Raw genomic sequence first — 17502 nt, 5'->3', positions numbered from 1 at the left:
TTGAAGGGATTTCAGACTCTTGGAGGAATTACAACGCCTTTCTTGATATATAAGATGTCATCATTAAGGTCATCACGCATCATAAAGCGCAGTGAGAACATAGCATAAATTTTGATTTTTAACATTAGTTTTATACCAAAGCCACAATATGGTGTGTGAAGACATGTGAAGACATTTCAACGTGCCTTGCGAAGACATTCGAAAATTTCACCTGGCATCCCTGGTTGGAAACAAGCATCTGTCAAAAATCGCATCGCGTTTGTCGGTAGTTGTGTGTTCGGGTTTGTAGTGTCCATTACGGATCGTGTGTCAAAAAGTGAATGCTCCAAAAATCGTGTCCTGTTGGATTTTGGTAATTTTATCCGTATAAACTGTGTTATTTGTGTTGAAAATTGCTGCACGTTTGTAGATCTTAGTCAGGTGAGTAATTTGCACTAGTTTAACAAACGGCCAGCATAAATTAGAAGGCCATTTTTATCGTTTGAATTTCAGAGCAAAGTTCCCATTTCCTCGTCGCAAAAGTTCGAAAGCGAAAGGCATTGAACACGAACCAAAATACAACATGGCGGACCGAAGATCTGGCGGATCGAGCCGTAACAATTTCAACGATGAGAAAAGTCCCGCCGACATTCCGCCCATGTCGCGGTTGTTTATAATCTGCAGTAAAACAGTGACCGACGACATCTTGCGGGAGCACTTTGAAAAATTTGGCGAAATCGAGGAAATCTGGATTGTCAAGGACAGGCAGTCGGGTGATGCCAAAGGAGTGGCTTACATCAAGTTTTCCAAAACATCGGAAGCCGCCAGGGCACTGGAGGAAATGAACGGCAAAACCATTGGCGATAATTCCCGGCCGATTAAGGTGAGAGGTGTTTTAGGTGATGTTTTGATCGAGACTGCAGATTATTGCTTGATTTTAGGTGTTGGTGGCAGCCAACAGGCAACAAGGTTCCCGGAAGCAAACCGACAACGAGGAAGAGAAATACCTACGGTTGTTTGTTTTAATCCCAAAGGAAATGAACGAAGAATCGCTGCGCGATGAGTTTGGTCAGTATGGTACAATCGATAACATCACGATCATCCGGGACAAGGTGACCAAAGAAGGCAAAGGGTTTGCCTATGTAAAGTTCAGTCGCTTCACGCATGCAGCGCGAGCCTTCGAGGAGTGTGATGCCAAGTACAAGGCGGTGTTTGCTGAACCGAAACCGACACGGAATGCTTCCGTGTCGTCCAGTGACAACTTTGGAGGATTTGGCAGTGGAAGTGGAGCTCCGAATGGGTTTATGGACGAACGTAGAGGTGGATCTGGAATGGGAAGCTCCGGCCCAATGATGGGATTCGGAGCGATGGGTGCTTCCGGAAGCGATCGTCGAGGACCTGGCATGAACAACGATCGGGGAGCAAATTTCGGATTTACCAGCAGCGGATATTCGGGCCAGAATGTGAACCCTAGCGATACAACGCTTACGGTTCTGTGCAGCCCTTCGTTGAATCAGGATCAGCTCTGGAGGCTGTTTGATATCATTCCCGGATTGGACTATTGCCAGATCAACAACGATTTCAGTACGTATTGTTAAACCGGTGCAGTTTTAGAGCACTTGTCTAGTCACTTTTCATTTAATTTAGTGTTTCCTAACGAAAATCGGCTGACAATATTGACCGCGTTATTGTTATATTTCGTTACAGACAATCGCAACGTAACTGCCACGGTGGTGTACAACAATGCCCAGTCTGCGATGTACGCTCGCGACAAGATTCATGGCTTGGAATATCCACCCGGAGAACGTCTCATCATACGTTTAGGTCACGAAACTGCCAGCATGATGGCTAACGCAGATCCATTCAACGGCGGAGGTATGCTGTAAGAGCCAGAGATATTTTTGAAATCTGTTTTTAACATAGAATGTCTGCTTTCAGGAGGTAAAATTTCCGATCGGGACACTTCGTTCTGTAGTGTGCCCCTGCCGCCCCCACAGCCGATGGCCAACCCGAACGCCGAAGTCGCCCAGCGATGCTTCATCGTGTGCATTCCCAAGGCGCTCCCCATCAGCGTCCTGAAGCAAACCTTCTGTCGCTTTGGAGATCTCATCGATTTGTATCTGCTGCCAAACAAAAACTGCGGTTACGTCAAATACGCCAGCGAGAAAAGTGCCAAAAAGGCGATGGAAACCCTGCATGGTGCCGAAATATTGAGCGTTCGGCTGAAGGTAAGATGGAAACGGCGAGCGGAACATTTGGCATAATCAAAATTCACTGTTTTTTTATGCCAAATGGTACAGATCTAGTGGAGCCTGTGGTAACGCATTCAGAGTTAATATTCTTACATTTTTCACCGTTTGATAATTGCAGGTTCTGGAAGCGGAAGAGCCAAGCAACGACCGGCGGAAGAGAATGCGGCACGACGAGCGCATGGACAATGAGTAAGGGAGCATCTATTGAGAACGTCACGTTAAAAGGGGAAGCTTCAATCCCCATCCCCCCGTTGTACAGGTTTTTCCTATACTTTATTCATTGCCTGTCACATTTGAACCCCTTTTCCCCTTTAAGCGTGACGTACTTTATGGATGACCCCAAGATGGACGTCCATTAATCACGTAGACTAATTGCTCATCATCTAAGACCTTCCTAATCCCCTCTCCCCACGATGTCTTTTGACCGCATACAAAATCTTCGAAATTTGTATGCAGCATAGTTTTAGATCAAACCTCCCCTCTTTTCCCGAATAGTCTACATGGTTTATGGACGTCTATGGCGTTCAACGACACGCATCCGCCGAAGAAATTAAGAGCCCCAAAAACTGCATGGAACTACGTGTGAGCTGAGGCATTCTACCAGAAGGATAAGGTAAATCTCGCAGCCTGGCGGCTGTTTGCGCTAACGTAGACATTTGCTGTTTCGTCCCTTTTAACTGTAGGTTCGGTCCATGCGCTCACGAAAGTGGCGCCCCCAGTGAGGTAATGAACTTCTGGCTGAGTGTGGGATGGCGGAATAGTTTCTGCGATGTGAGATGGAGTTGGAATGTGCCATTACAGAACTAATTATTTTGTACAGTTTTTCCATCTTCGAGTTGATAGTTTTGCCAGGTCACTAGCCCAAGATATAACTGCAATTTGGAGCAATTCTGAACCATGTTTTATCAAAATGTCGGAAGTTTATTTTTTTGGCTGATTTGCTTAACACGCTCGTGCACGCTAGCTGAAGGTAGTGGCTCTATTCAGCCAACAGCGGGGACAAAAAAAAAACTGATTAGAGAGTTCCTCCTACTTTATCTACTGTTCCGCTAGCCCCAAGTTTAATTTCAACTTTATCGCAGAGATCAGGGAAAGATACTTTGTGATTCTACTGTTTTGAAGGATTTTGAACACTTGACATATGTGTTCCCCACATTTCTGTGACTCCGGGGTGCATATGGTGATTGAAAAAACTTAAATGCATATTTTCGTTGAACGCAAGAGTGACACATCCCAGCAAACATTATCGCTGTACAACAGATGACTAAGCTTCTTTTAAGCTTGATTTTCAAAATGCTGACTGAACAAGCTGTTCAGCTCTCATTGCTACTTGGGATTACAGTTCCTGAACTCGAATCGACACTTCCAAGAATGACACATTTTCTGGAATGATCAATCTCCCGGAATGCGATTACGATATCTTAGCAAAGAAGGATATGTTTCCTTCCTTCCGGAAGGCATTTTTCCGCGTGTATCTTCTGATATTCCTCCAGATATTCCCTCACATATTCCTGTAGAAATTTCCTCTGGGACACTTTAAAGGAATCTAAAGGATTCTTTCTATCATTCTATAATCACTTGGAACTTCTCCAGATATTCTTTTAGGTTTCCCCGATAAGTTCTTCCTGGGATTTCTCAAGGTTATATCGTTTCGTTTCGATTTAAAAAAAAGGGGTTCTGACCCCTGGAATTTATCCTGAAGTTCCTGCTCGAAATAACGTCGATGTCCCTTTTCAAAATCCACGATTTTATACGTTTTTAAAAAACATCTAATTTTGCAACATTTATAGCTTTATTCGAAATTTCAACGATTATTTTTGTCAGTAAAGGTTCAAATGAGGAGTAGGGTCTTGTACCATTTGGGCAGGTGTACCTATTTTGGGCACTTACCGCTATAACTAACTAATTATAATTTTAAACCGATTGATTTGAATTTTTGTATAGAGTTAGATACTGTACGTGCCTATCTCTACCGTATGCGTGATAATGTTTGCACCATCGTCAAATAAAATTCCAGTTTGACTTGTGAAGACAATGTATTGGTTTTATTTGCAGGCATTTAAGCTATTACTCATATCCTAGTAGGCTGTGAATAAAAAGTGTTGATTTTCTTAGTTTTACACTTGCATAATGACTAAGTGGCAACCTAGCTCGTGATTTGTCCACGCGCAAATGTCGAAAAGTATCCGTGGTAGTGTCAAAGCCAAGATTAACAATTTTTGAATTTATTTTTTTATTTTGACATTGCATAATGGTGTAGACATTGGCACACAAACAAAAGTTATAATAACTATTGATTCTGGAATTTGGTACGGATTGATAGTTTTTCGGAAATCGAAAAAAACGGAGGTTGCGTTCGGGCAAATTCAAGACTTTCTTATATGGCGCTACTCGTAGCTCCTGGATGCCATTGGTAATAATGTAAGTTTTTTTCTATGGTCGAAGGATCATAAACTGCCGGTGGACGCATAAATGTCCCATGTGCAAAAACAGACAATCGAGAAAATCGCGTCCAAAGTTCGAAAAAAGTTAATTGTTTCAACTATGAAGTATAAATGCTGAATCGTGTTCTAACATCAACCAATTTTTAATTTGAGCACTATTTTTTGTTTTAGAGCAATTTTATAGTTCCATAGGATTTCCAATGAAACGTGACGCTTATGCGTCCACTTTTAAGAATGTTACAAATCGGCCATGCATTTTTTCAACAATTTTCGGAACAAACTACCTATTTTTATTTTCCCATATGATAGTACCCCACGATACATGGTCATGGGCTGCAAAATCTCAATATTGCCAAAAATGCACATGGGACAATTATGCTTCCACCGGCAGTAAAGGCCTCCGTAATTTTCCTTTTCGATATGCCATGCCGTTAAGTCGCTGATTTCGCGTTTCTTTGCCATTTTTCTCATTGAGCGCATATAATTCACCCAAATCTTATTTTTGGTGGCAGCGATAGCTTTCTTAATCCATGTTAACCTTGGACGACCAGTGGACACCTTCGGGAATAGTTGCCCTTGCTTTATTTCGGTCTAAGACTGTTTTACGGTTCTCCTGAACACTCCTGAAATGTCTTTTTTAACATTTGCGCGTGGACAAGTCCCGACTACCGCTGCTACCCCAACATGGTGCAAATTTTAAACTTAAGAAATCGGATTTTTTTACCCGCAACCTACTGTGATATGAGTTAGAGCTTACGTACATGCAATAAAAACCTAGACATTGTGTGTACAGGTGATATGGGTACCTTATTTGTACGATGGTGCAAATATTATCACGCATACGGTATACAAAATTTCAAATCAATCGGCTTAAAATTGACTTAGTTATAACGGGAAGTGTCCAAAATAGGTACACTTGCCCAAATGGTACAAGACCCTATACGTCAAAATTACATTGATTGCGCTTAATTTACTGGGTTTGGAGGCAAAATGCTTAAGCTGCTCATTATGCCCCGCCTACCCCTATGCGAGTGGGGGCAGCGGAATTCGTTAAGAAAATCATTCTTTGTTTCAATCAAGACATCCTCCTAAAATTTACCCAGGAGTTTGGAAATCATAATGATTTTTCTTCCGAAACTCCTACTGGATTTCCTTCGATTCTTCAATTTTTTTACGCGAATTCTTAAAAGTTTATTTTTTTTAATCCCTCTAGAAATTCTTTCGGATATTCCGCCAAGAGTTCCTTCTGGGGTTGCCATAGAATTTCATTCTTGAGTGCTTTCAAAAGTTTTTTTTTCTAGGATTTCATCAGGACTTTTTCCTAAGAATCTTCAGAGTTTTTTTTTCTGGTATTTTGCCAGTGTTTTTCTGCGACTCACCCACAGATTTCTCCACGAGTTCCTTGATAATTCCTGCAAGAGCTCTTTGATTTTTAACATGTCCAAGAGGATTTCTTTCTGTGTTTCCTCCAACAGTTCCTTCTGAGAATTCACCAGGAGTTATTTCTGGGAAACTTCCAGAAGTCCCTTCTGCAAAATCTCCAAAAGGTGTTTTTTTCTTGGAGTCCTCCTGGTGTTCTTCATAGACATATCTAGGAGTTATCTAGTGGCTTCTGAAAATCCTCCAGGAGTTGATTGATACTTCTGATTCCTTTCTATGAGAATCCTTCGAAACCTTCTTCTAGGAATGCAGCAGGAGTTCTATCAAGAAATTGTCTAATAGTTCCAGTTGGATTATCCTCAGGGTTGATGGGATTCCTTTAGAAGTTTATTCTGCGAAATCTCTGGAGAAATCTCTAGGTCGAATTCCTGGATACCAGACTAAACTCCTGTTACCTAAAGGAACTATTTCCAAATAGACTTAAACTCTAAAATTCTCTAAGGAATTTCTGAAGTATTTCCTGGACAAGAATAAGAAATCCATTAGGGATTTGGAGGAATCCACAGAAGGCATACAAAGTAGAATCCCTGGCAGGCGTCACTGAAGGTATCCAAAATTGTATTTGTTGGATACCCTCCAGATTCCAGTTCAGAAAATTTTAGATAAAAACTCTACACTGAGAAAACTGATCTTAAGAAGGCCATAAGTTTTTCTTATGAAATTTCGACATTAGAAAAAGTTTTGATTTCCGTAAGAAATTCTTATGATATCATTTCATAAGACGTCTTATGAAATATGTTTACACAATATAAAAAAATCGAACCAGGGGCATCGAGATCAGAGAACGCGTACTTTACTCACGCGTTCATCGATGCTTCGGAAGTTGGAGTGGTTGGAGTACAATAAGAAGTTTGTTTTTTTTTTCGGAATTAACATTTCATAAAATATCTTATAATTTTCAAAAGAGGCTTCTTATGAGATTTTTCATAAGACCGTTCTAATGAATTTCTGCCTAAGTGTATGAGAATCTCCAGGAGGAACATCAATTGAGGTGATCTAACACAATAAGCTTAAAGTTAAAATTAAAATCACCATTTTAGCGGTGGATTCAAATATGGTGATTGTGGTCGATTAGCCACTCGCGACGCTCATGTAGTTTTTACTTCCGTTTGATGTTTGCTCACTACCGCCATTTAGTGATTGCTCGGCCAAGAACAGAATGATTAATATTGGGCGGTTACGTTTATGTAACGATTGATTTTAACAGAAATTTGTTCCAAGAGTTACGTCTGTTTTTCTGTGTTATTATTCTATTTTTGGGAAACCCAGGGTTGTTACAACAGCGCGGATTTCGCGAATCTCGCCGATTTCGCGATTTTCGCGGATTTGGCGCGGATTTACCCATAGAATTTGGCCCTCGCGCGGATTTGGCGCGGAATTGATTTTTTACGGTTTTTATCAGCTTCCTATCCTATGGGATTGTCTTCTTTTTTTTATTATTATTTACCAACGATTGACAAATCACTTCGTACGCACTTCATTATTTGAATCTTGTAATGGGTAAATTTTATTGTTTAAAAAAACTTCTATTGCCGTAGGTATGAATCCTAAATCCTTAGGGACTATGGCAATATATTTAGGGATTGTTGATTTTGTTCGGTGATTGCAACACACTAAAACACGATTTATAACGTTTCGGCCTACTGACTTTCAGCCATCATCAGATTTGTATAAATCGATGTTCTTGCCACCAGTGTGGCTTTACTACTGGTGGCAAGAACATCGATTTATACAAATCTGATTATGGCTGAAAGTCAGTAGGTTGAAACATTATAAATCGTGTTTTAGTGTGCTGCAATCACCGAACAAAATCAGCAATCCCTAAATATACAACTCAACGGTGACCAAAACCCTTAAGAAAAAAAACTATGGCAATATGTTTCAGTAAAAATTAAACATAAAATTGATCTAAAAAGCTTTGAGCTGATCCAAGTCAGTTATACCTAAGTATGTAGTTATTTATCGTAGCAGAAAAGTTAATTTTACATTACATCTAATAACTAAATATGAGACGAATAGGAATGAACTGCACTTCCGCCTCTACTCCGAGCATTTTTCTGAAATCCCATGAATATCCAAAGAAATCTCTTAAGGTTTTCAAGGTGCATCTCTGGAGCCTAAATTTTATTATGAGAAATTTCTGTAGAAACATTAAAAGAAATTGCTGCAGAAAATTCTTGAAAAAGTTTCTGACAAAACTTTAAGATTTTTTAGTTAAATTGCAATTAAAAACAGGTGGAAACTCTTCAAAATATTTCTGTGAAGAAGTTTTGCAACAATTCCTACAATATTTCCATTGCAGGTAATACGTATATTTTTATTCCAGCTTTGAAATTTATCAGAAGCCGTAAGAGGAGCTTCGATAATCATCTGCCTGAATTACCGATAGAATTGTAAAAGTCACTTGCCATTTATTTGTAAAAGCAATATCTTGATTAATCCCTAGATTATATAGGGAAAAATCTATTGAGAGGAATCCTGGAAGAAGCTTATAAAAAAGGCATATAAAAAGGCTTAAAAAGCATTGCAAAAAATGTTAGTGAAATCTTTGGCGAAAAATTCTAGGCATTATCTGCAAGCATTCCTGGATAAATTACTGCAAGAATTTTTGGAGAAACTCCTAAAAAATCCAGGAAAACCCTGTAGAATTGTCAAACTAACTTGCTGAATACAATCAATCTTGAAAGGACTCTAGCAAGTGAATCTTGAAAATTTTCAAAATTGTCCTTCCAGAACTTTCTCATTTTAAAGGTCATTTTCTCAGGTTCCTCCAGGTATTCTCTTTAAAGAATTCCTCTATAAAGATTGTTTAAAGAATTTCTGAGACATTACTCAATAATTTGTTTAAGTTATTCTTTAAGAATTCCTCATGATTCCTCCTCAAATTCATGCTGGTTTTAAAAATTCTTCTGAATATGGTGTATCAGGTAATGTCTTTTGAAATTCTTGAAATACTTCAAGAAAGTCTCCCCGTACCATTTTCTTTATTTCGAGGATTTTTTTTGGTATGTATGTGATGTTCTAAGTTCCCCTTAAATATTCTCCAGATTTTTAAAATATATTTTTTCCAAGAATCCAGTAGTTCTTGGCATGTTTCTTCTGAGATTTTGTTAAATGGGTTCTTATCAAAGAGCGCCCTATGGATCTTTAAGGAATGTTTAAAAAAAAACGAGAGTTCTGGCGAAATGTCTTCAAACTCAATTGCAAAAAGCTTACAATAATCAAGATGGGCTGCGTTGATGTACGAATCAAAAATTAATTCTTCATCTAGTCCATTCCAGTTTAATGTGCCGTTTCTTCAATAACGTAAAGTAGGAAAAAACAGTAATTTACCTTCACGCTCTCGCGGATTTGGCGCGAATTTATTTCCAGAATCGCGCGGATTTGGCGCGGATTCGAGTTTTGCTCGCGCGGATTTGGCGCGGATTTTTTTCCACCCTGCTCGTAACAACCCTGGAAACCTCTTAAATACGGTAAATGAGCCAAACTTTCAATCCAAACCAGTTGCAGCAACGTTTGCTAAGTGACTATCACGCCGAGGACCTATGATCGAATCCCACTCTCGACAAACTCACAAAATGTGAGTTCTTATTTCGGTAAGAAAGTAAAGCGTGGGCCCCGAGATAAACTAGCCTGGGGCTCAGAATCTTGTTATTAGAGAAAAAAAAGGAATGTTTGCTTCGGAGCTTTTGGATTAGTAAGAGAAAACGTATAAGCAAATCAGATGTGCAAATTTGTAAGCAGAGACATATTTGCTCTTAGCAGTTGAAATGCTAACTAACAGCCGAAAGCTTTTGAGCAGCACAGCTGATTCTATTGCTAATTCAAGGCTGTTGTACGGCTTATTCAAATGCTTAGTGGTTACCTGGGTATGGAATGCTAAAAATATGGTTTGAACATCTTACAAAGTTGTGTATTTCGATGTCTTTTGACATTTTGTTTAAAGGTAGCATGAAGAAATTTTAAATAATGTAAAGATTTAACCTATAACTAAAAATTTAATAATGATGATGATGATTGTGTACCCACCATCAGTACAAGGATTACCTATGGCTGCAGAGCAGTGGCGTTGCCAGAAATTGTCTCTGGGAGGGATTTTCAACAGTCAATGATAACTTTTTGGATTTGACAATTACAAAAAGCGGCCTAGCCGAAATATTTTTTTTCGCCGCTAAGTGCTTTATACTGAAAATTTGTTCCACAAATTTTGACTCTTTTTAACCCTAAAACAACCCCCGTGGCTACGCCAGTGCTGCAGAGTCATACCATAAGTAATCCTTTATGACTAAAAATTTCATAGCCAAAAACTTTCTGTTGGCATAAAATAAAATTTCGAAGTAGACAAGCAACATCCAAAAATTATTTGCATGTTTTTACAGTTACTTTCGTAAACTGAAGTCAAAATGAAGTACATATACTTTTCATGACCCCAAATATGTTGCACAGTGTAAGACGCCTTGCTTCCAATCGGCCAGAAAGGTCGGGTGTCCCAGATATTACAGAATAGTGTATGTGAATAGAATGTCCTTGAATCTAACAGTAATGGATTGTCCATTAATTGGATCCCATTTGGCAAGCGCTGATTATGCCTGGGCGCTTGGTGTCATGGAGCGTCGTTGACGTCTCTAATACCGGAATATATTGTACCGACGATAGTTTGTAGTCTTCAAAGTTAGGTCACAGACAAACAGACGTAACACTTGCAAAATTTCCATCGACCACGCTTTTAACGATCATTTTAAGTTTTCACAGTTATGGCTTTCACAACCAGAGGCGCGCGCATGGTTTTTCTATGCGTTTGACGAATAGAGGTAATAAACTATAGAGGGAGAATGTCGCTGGCGTCGCTGCCGAAACATCTCTTGCTGGCGGAGATAGGCCGGGCTATAAGTGTCAAAGCGAAAAAGTATGCAGTTTGACAGATAGATACCCGACATGTTTGCGAGCGAGAACAAAGGGAACAGCAGCGACATTCGTCCTCTATAGTTTATTAACTCTATTGTTTGACGTTTCACACTAGCGCCTTCTGTTGACGAATTTGCACAACACAGTGATTCGTGCAACTTTTCCACCAGGTGATGGTAGTGTGAACTGGGCGATGGATTTCCATGAAAATCGTTCAAGGTATTACGTCTGTTTGTCTGTGGTTAGGTCATCGGACTCCACTAAGCCCCAGAAATTAGAGCAACATGCACCGCGCCTTACCGACGAGTTCTACCAATTTGCCTAGCTGAGCTAGGGATAAAACATTCCATATTCTAATTGTACGCTGTTTCGTGCTAAAAGTTGACACCGTTGGCGGACAGATATTTTTGGTTATCAGAACCCTCAACTTTATTTACGACTGACTGGCCATCGGCAGCTTACTCTCCAGTGACTACATCATTGTAACAACACAAGTCAGTGTACAGAAATACATTCATTCGAAGTAATTTGTCCAACTCGGTCCGTTTTATTCTGGCCATTTCCGTAAAATGTCCACACTTTTAAATCTGTGTAATCTTTCTCTGTTGGTTTCTTAAACGGTTTTGTTGAGATTCTCGATTGGTTACCGAAACCTTCCTACACTGCATTTTTTGCTGATTGCATTCAGCAATACGAAATACTAAGTATCAGCAATCATTTTTCAACTTGCTGAACCATCCAGCAATGTTCACAGTTGACTAGCAACGTTGTGCTGAAATTCAGCAATTTCTTTTGCTGATTTGTTTGTGCTAGAAGCATTTCAAAAATTTTGGTGTGTAAGGTTGTGCTCGGACCCCAGCCGGTTTCATGCAGGGGACTGTTATGGTCTTCTTGTTTTCTTACCCAGCATTAAAACTATGCTGCTGTGTTGAAAGATAGGTTGTCAGCTTGAGCCGCTGTTATGCTGGCTACGAAAACATTGCATTGGTGGGCAGAGATGGCATTTCACCGTAGCGATTCACTGCGGCGTCAGTTTATCGACCACACTGGGGATAGGAACATTTTTCACCACACCAAGAAGCCAGTTTCTCTTGTTTTGGGTGGTAGGTAGACCAAGCGCTAGTGCGTGCTCTTGCTCGTCCTCCTTGGATCGAGTGTGGCTCACTCTTTCGCGCGCATCGCTCTCCGGCGCTCTCCCGCGTTTTCACCCAGCAGTCACCGAATTATCACCATGGTGTCGCCGGGGCGAGAACTCTCCGGTGTTTCACCGCAGCGCGCACTCTGGCGCAAAAACCTCACTGGAGCGCGCGCCCGGGTGATTTTTTACACTTTCACCGAAGAGAATTTTAAACCGCTCTCGCCGCACTGTTGTGTGGCCTAGTGCTCAGGGAGCTAAGAGATTTATTTCTACCCACCAAGCTTGCGCGCATCCGAATCGCAGTGGTGGATCCACATATAACCCTACGTCTCCACTAGACAGAAATGTCTTGCCATTTTGCTGCCAGAAAGAGAAAACGTAACAGAAATGATCAACACCGCTGCTTTCCATGCAAACAGCGAGAGAACATTTCTGTCATGACACATCTGTCCAGCAAAATGGCAAGACATTTCTGTCTAGTGGAGACGTCGGGTAAGAGAAGGGCTCCTGTTCAGATGCACAGCGTGAGTGGTGTATTTTCTATTTCTCTTTCCCACACTGAGGATATGGACATGTCTGTTGGTGGGATAGGGATGCCAATTCCTTGGTTTCATGAGCCTTTACGGTGCCTCGGGGGCTCTCCGTCAGGGATGTCAGATGATTTTTTTAGCCTGTACAACTCTGGGAAAATCCCAAGCAAAACAAATAAATACTTTCGCTGCTCCCGTAGGTGGCTCTAGTAAGCATAAAACCATTATCGCTTTCATGGATGTTGCGCCAACACATATTGCTAGTACACGCTCGTATTGGAAAGATCAAGTGTGGCTTTGCAGTGAGTGCGTATACGTATACCTAGCACAAGTTAAAAACCTTTTTTGTTTGAGTTTGGAGTCTTCGGCATAGCTGATCAGGTCATCAAAAGCTCTCCGATGATACATATGGTGATTCTTGGTTTATCCGCCAGGTAGTGTTAGTGACTTTTAGACATGTTCAACTTTTGAAAATCGAACTACATACGTAGAAAAATGTGATGTTCAACGGCATTTGTCAGGACGTTCGAGAGCTATCCGAATTTTTATTTTATTTTTATTATCGTGTATTAGAGCTAATTCTACACTTAGTTATCCCACAGAGAACAGACATCCAAGTCCAGTTCCGAAACTGTGTAAGGAATTTAACGGTTATTTGAAATCGACAACACAAGTGGCAATATCGTGGCACTGCAATCGGTTAATTTCTCATACTAATTTAATTCACCACTTGAAATGTTTCACTTTACCACTGACTGTGGCAATATGGTGTTTGGTGGCGTTAGTGTTGTCATCGTGTATTGGTTTGCAACCTTACTCAAGTGAAGATTCAAATCCTTACACAACTTTCTGAATGAAATTTGCTCTAGCCTGGATGTCTGATCTCTGTGGGTTTCCGATGATGAACTAGTTTATTCTGGATTTATCCTCTAATGGCCGATTTCTTTATCCTGGTTTAAGCGTTAAACCTGGTTTAACTATATGGGTAAGCCTGGCTTACCGGTTAAGTCGAAGTGAAGAAATCGGCCCTAAGCCAGGCTTACCCATATAGTTAAACCAGGTTTAACGCTTAAACCAGGGTGAAGAAATCGGCCCTAAGGGTCGATTTCTTCACCTCGGCTTAACCGGTAAGCCAGGCTTACCCATATAGTTAAACCTGGGTTAAGTCAGGGTGAAGAAATCGGCCCTAAGGGGCGATTTCTTCACCCTGGCTTAAGCGTTAAGCCAGGTTTAACTATATGGGTAAGCCTGGCTTACCGGTTAAGCCGAGGTGAAGAAATCGGCGCTAAGTAGCGCTAATGAGTTTGAGAAATCTCCAGATTCATTCTACATAGAAGAATCTTGTGAAGTGAATCGTCTTCGGCAGCCTTTATAAGAATATTAATACATAGCTACCCGGTGATGTGCTATATAGGCGCTAGTGAATCTTACACATTTTAAAATGTATGTCTCTTGAGTGTCAGCTAACTTAGTAGGAAAATGGAAACATGGGACCTCGTGGTTTATGGATGACCCGAAGACAGTCAATTTGGTTTTTAGTTATCAATATAGTAACCCCCATCTTTTTGAGAGTTCGTTGATGTACCAGTAATTCAATATTTTAATGAAGTACCTAGACTAATCATCCTGACATCGGACATCCTTTGCTCGCAATGCGCCGTATACACAATATCATAACACTGTTATTTTTTTCTTCCGATTGTTTTCACTGCAAACTGTTACGTAGTAGTAAGAGCTAGCTTTAACACTGTCATCATATATTTTTGAATTTTCATACTTTTATAAGCTTTCGTTACCCCCCTAACAACCTTCCAATTTAACGAATTTATTTTTGCAGAACTATTTTACCACTTAAACGTTAGTGACGAACGAACAAACCCTACTACAAACAGTACTCCTACTACATTCAATACAAGTACCTAGCCCCCACCAGATCGTTTCTGAACAACTATCAAAATGAAGACCGTTTGGACTGTGCAAAACAACGTACAATCACAAGAACAACAAAAAAAAATCACGACTTTGCTTCAAACTGCATCGATCGAAACCGAGAAAAAAGAACGTAAGGGAACGCTTTTACGGACCTGTCTGGACGTCAAATTCAAACTGCACGCAACAACTGTAGAAACCAAACGAAGAATGAAGCAATGCACGTCGCCCGATGACCTCCAGACTTTCAAGTTACAACACTTTCCGGGACGAAATATTAACAAAAGTAAAAATCCAAGGGAAAACCTACACTTTCCCGACGAGACTGGAAGATGGTACAAAAAAGAACGAGAGAACTGATCATTACCTACTTGAAGTTCGAGAACGTGAAAAGACGACCAACGGGACTGGCACAACTGAAACCGTTCAGAACACTTACAGAGAATTACGCTAAACAACGTATGCACCCCCAGCAACAAGGTGCCGCATTTTCTGTTACTTTCTTACGTTTTCACCATATACGGCAGTGATTACTTGACTTTGCCGAGTTTTTCCATATTCTTATCCATTAGTCTTTGATTGTGTTTGTTTCGTTTCAAAATCTTCTAGATGTTATGTTAATGTTTATCACCTTAAGAAACTCATTCGACACCTTTTAACTTTAACTAATTTGTTCAAAATTACACAATTCGAATATTATTAATAAGATGCACTAATTTGTTTTCAAATTGTATGATATTTGTAGTCATATTTTAAAGCTTTTTGGATCACAAAAACGATGAGATTATGCAACACATTTTTTTAATTACAAAGGCGAAGACATTTTAGACCCTATGAACTGAACCGATGGATAACTTACCTAAGCAGATAATCTACCTACTAAATACTATTCGACGTTATCGCTCACACATACTACCAAAAGATAACATTCACATTCTTCATGAACCACAAACGAACATCATTCGTGACTTTTTTCTTTACTACATATATTAGATTGTAGCAACCAAACAGAGAGTACATTTTAACTTTGCAAACTATGTTTTTATTTATTCCCAAGCTAAAAGAGGTAACTGATTTTATATACCGAGATTGGAACAAACAAAGATTTCTTTTATTTTTGTACAGTTTTTATTGCTAAAGATCATATTTTTACGGTATGGTTAGAAATATTCTTAAAAATTTTAATTACCATTTTGATAAGCCTTGAGAGTTAGAACAATCCTTAGCTGCTAAGTGCTGAATAATTCTCACTGAAACCTAGCCGCCATTTACATGTAGTCTTCGGTTTGCGATATATAATGCTCAAACATTCGAATGTGACAAGAGAGTATGGAAACCATTTTGTCTGTCATCCGATGGATCTTTTGCTTGCCATTTCATCTCATGATACTTATCTCGCAAATGTTTCTTACAACACGCTTCAAATCACGCTGTTCGAATTCGATGGGCTAATTATTTGAGAACTACTCAATAGAAAACTAATATTGTTGATGAATTCATCCATATATGATTCATCAACAATTCGAGATAACTATTGTTCTACATTCGACAGAACGACACATTTGTCCTCTTTACGGCTTTGTGATATAAACTTTGTCTAACTGTTCATTGTTTTGAGCACACATTAATGATTATACACATTTGAAGATAAATGTCGGCCTGGTTACAACGAGAATTAATCTTTTTCGTATCACAATCATTGTAATCCATCCTCTTCCCCCTCCTATTACCAAAAAAAAAACATCTATCAATCATTACTTTTACAACAGTCCTTCTATCGTCGATACCGCCAATTTTTACATATTAACCGGATCAAATCCGCTACGTAACATTCTCTTGCTGTAAACCGCGCCGTTTGTAGCTTCTCGCTTTTGTTCGACAACTCTTACTTGTCCATCAAATATGCCTCCCTTCCGCGACAAACGGGACGCTCGTTCCCCAAAAAGTGGTCCAATTGAGTAATACAAACGTAATGGAACAAAATCTAGAGGTTTATAACCGAACACATATTCATATTTAGGAGTAAGATTGGTGATGCCAATACAATCATCGTGTTTCATTCATTTGACAACAACAACAACAGAGTATATGTGGTGATTGTTTGGCGTCGTTCCAACGGAACGCGCTGGACATTACAACTCTACTGTATCATAATCAAATAGCAGTATATTATAGATTCTTCTTCCCTGGGTATTTTCTATGATTTTGAACTGTGCAAAAGGTGTATTTCAATATAGCTACACATTACATATACCTACTATTATTACTTTTATCGCTTAGTATGAGTGTAACAACGGACAGCAGCAACATTTCAGAATCAATAAAGGAAATACCAACCGTTTTTAATAAGAGAGTTCTATTGCTATCAGAGAAATAATAGAGAAAACAATCCCTTGCTCCCAGTTGGGTAAACTGAGTAACAGAAGTTTAGGTAATGATTATTATTTTGGGATATGTGCAGTGTACACCCTACCTGATTTAGTGTAACTTTATGGAGAATTAAGTTCAACGAAATGCTCCATCTTTCAATGGCTCATCCACCATTGAGCAGTACGTCAATAGGTTGTCATAAATTTAACACCTAAAATCATGGGTAACTGAATTGATGTATTATTCATTTCTTACAACTTTAGGCAACACGGTTACTCAAACTTTTGCTCAAACAGCATCAAACTAGGCAAGAAATCATAATATCCACGCTGTTTGCGTCATTTCTTTGCAGAAACGGAGAATTGATCATCTCACCATACAAAAGTCCAGCTCACTACTTTCAATCTAGTACTTCACTGATTGCGTCTCATTCCTTGGTTGCATGATCGTGTGTACAATAGGATAGTTCAGATTTAAAACATGTGTGGTAGACCACTTGGACCAGCAAACCCTAG

At 39.6% G+C, this 17502-nt stretch overlaps 1 protein-coding gene across 2 annotated transcripts; it reads left to right on the top strand.

Annotated features, from left to right (window-relative positions):
- Window positions 1-252: 252 nt before the first annotated feature.
- Window positions 253-16966, top strand: LOC109422350 (RNA-binding protein 45). Of its 2 annotated transcripts, none has more exons than XM_062852961.1 (8): window positions 253-420; window positions 493-862; window positions 921-1563; window positions 1687-1854; window positions 1918-2207; window positions 2350-2420; window positions 2727-2844; window positions 2915-3364. In XM_062852961.1, exons 2-7 carry the CDS (start codon window positions 563-565, stop codon window positions 2815-2817), a joined length of 1563 nt encoding a protein of 520 aa, XP_062708945.1. In that variant the 5' UTR covers window positions 253-420; window positions 493-562; the 3' UTR covers window positions 2818-2844; window positions 2915-3364. The 2 variants fall into 2 exon arrangements, with proteins under 2 accessions (XP_062708945.1, XP_019552623.2); XM_019697078.3 differs by lacking the exon at window positions 2915-3364 and adding an exon at window positions 14526-16966 and having other exon boundaries at window positions 255-420.
- Window positions 16967-17502: the final 536 nt, after the last annotated feature.

This window comes from Aedes albopictus, chromosome 2 (assembly GCF_035046485.1).
Source record: "Aedes albopictus strain Foshan chromosome 2, AalbF5, whole genome shotgun sequence".
NCBI lineage: Eukaryota > Metazoa > Arthropoda > Insecta > Diptera > Culicidae > Aedes > Aedes albopictus.
Note: the sequence above shows the minus strand (reverse complement) of the source record. Positions and strands in the feature narration are given on the sequence as shown.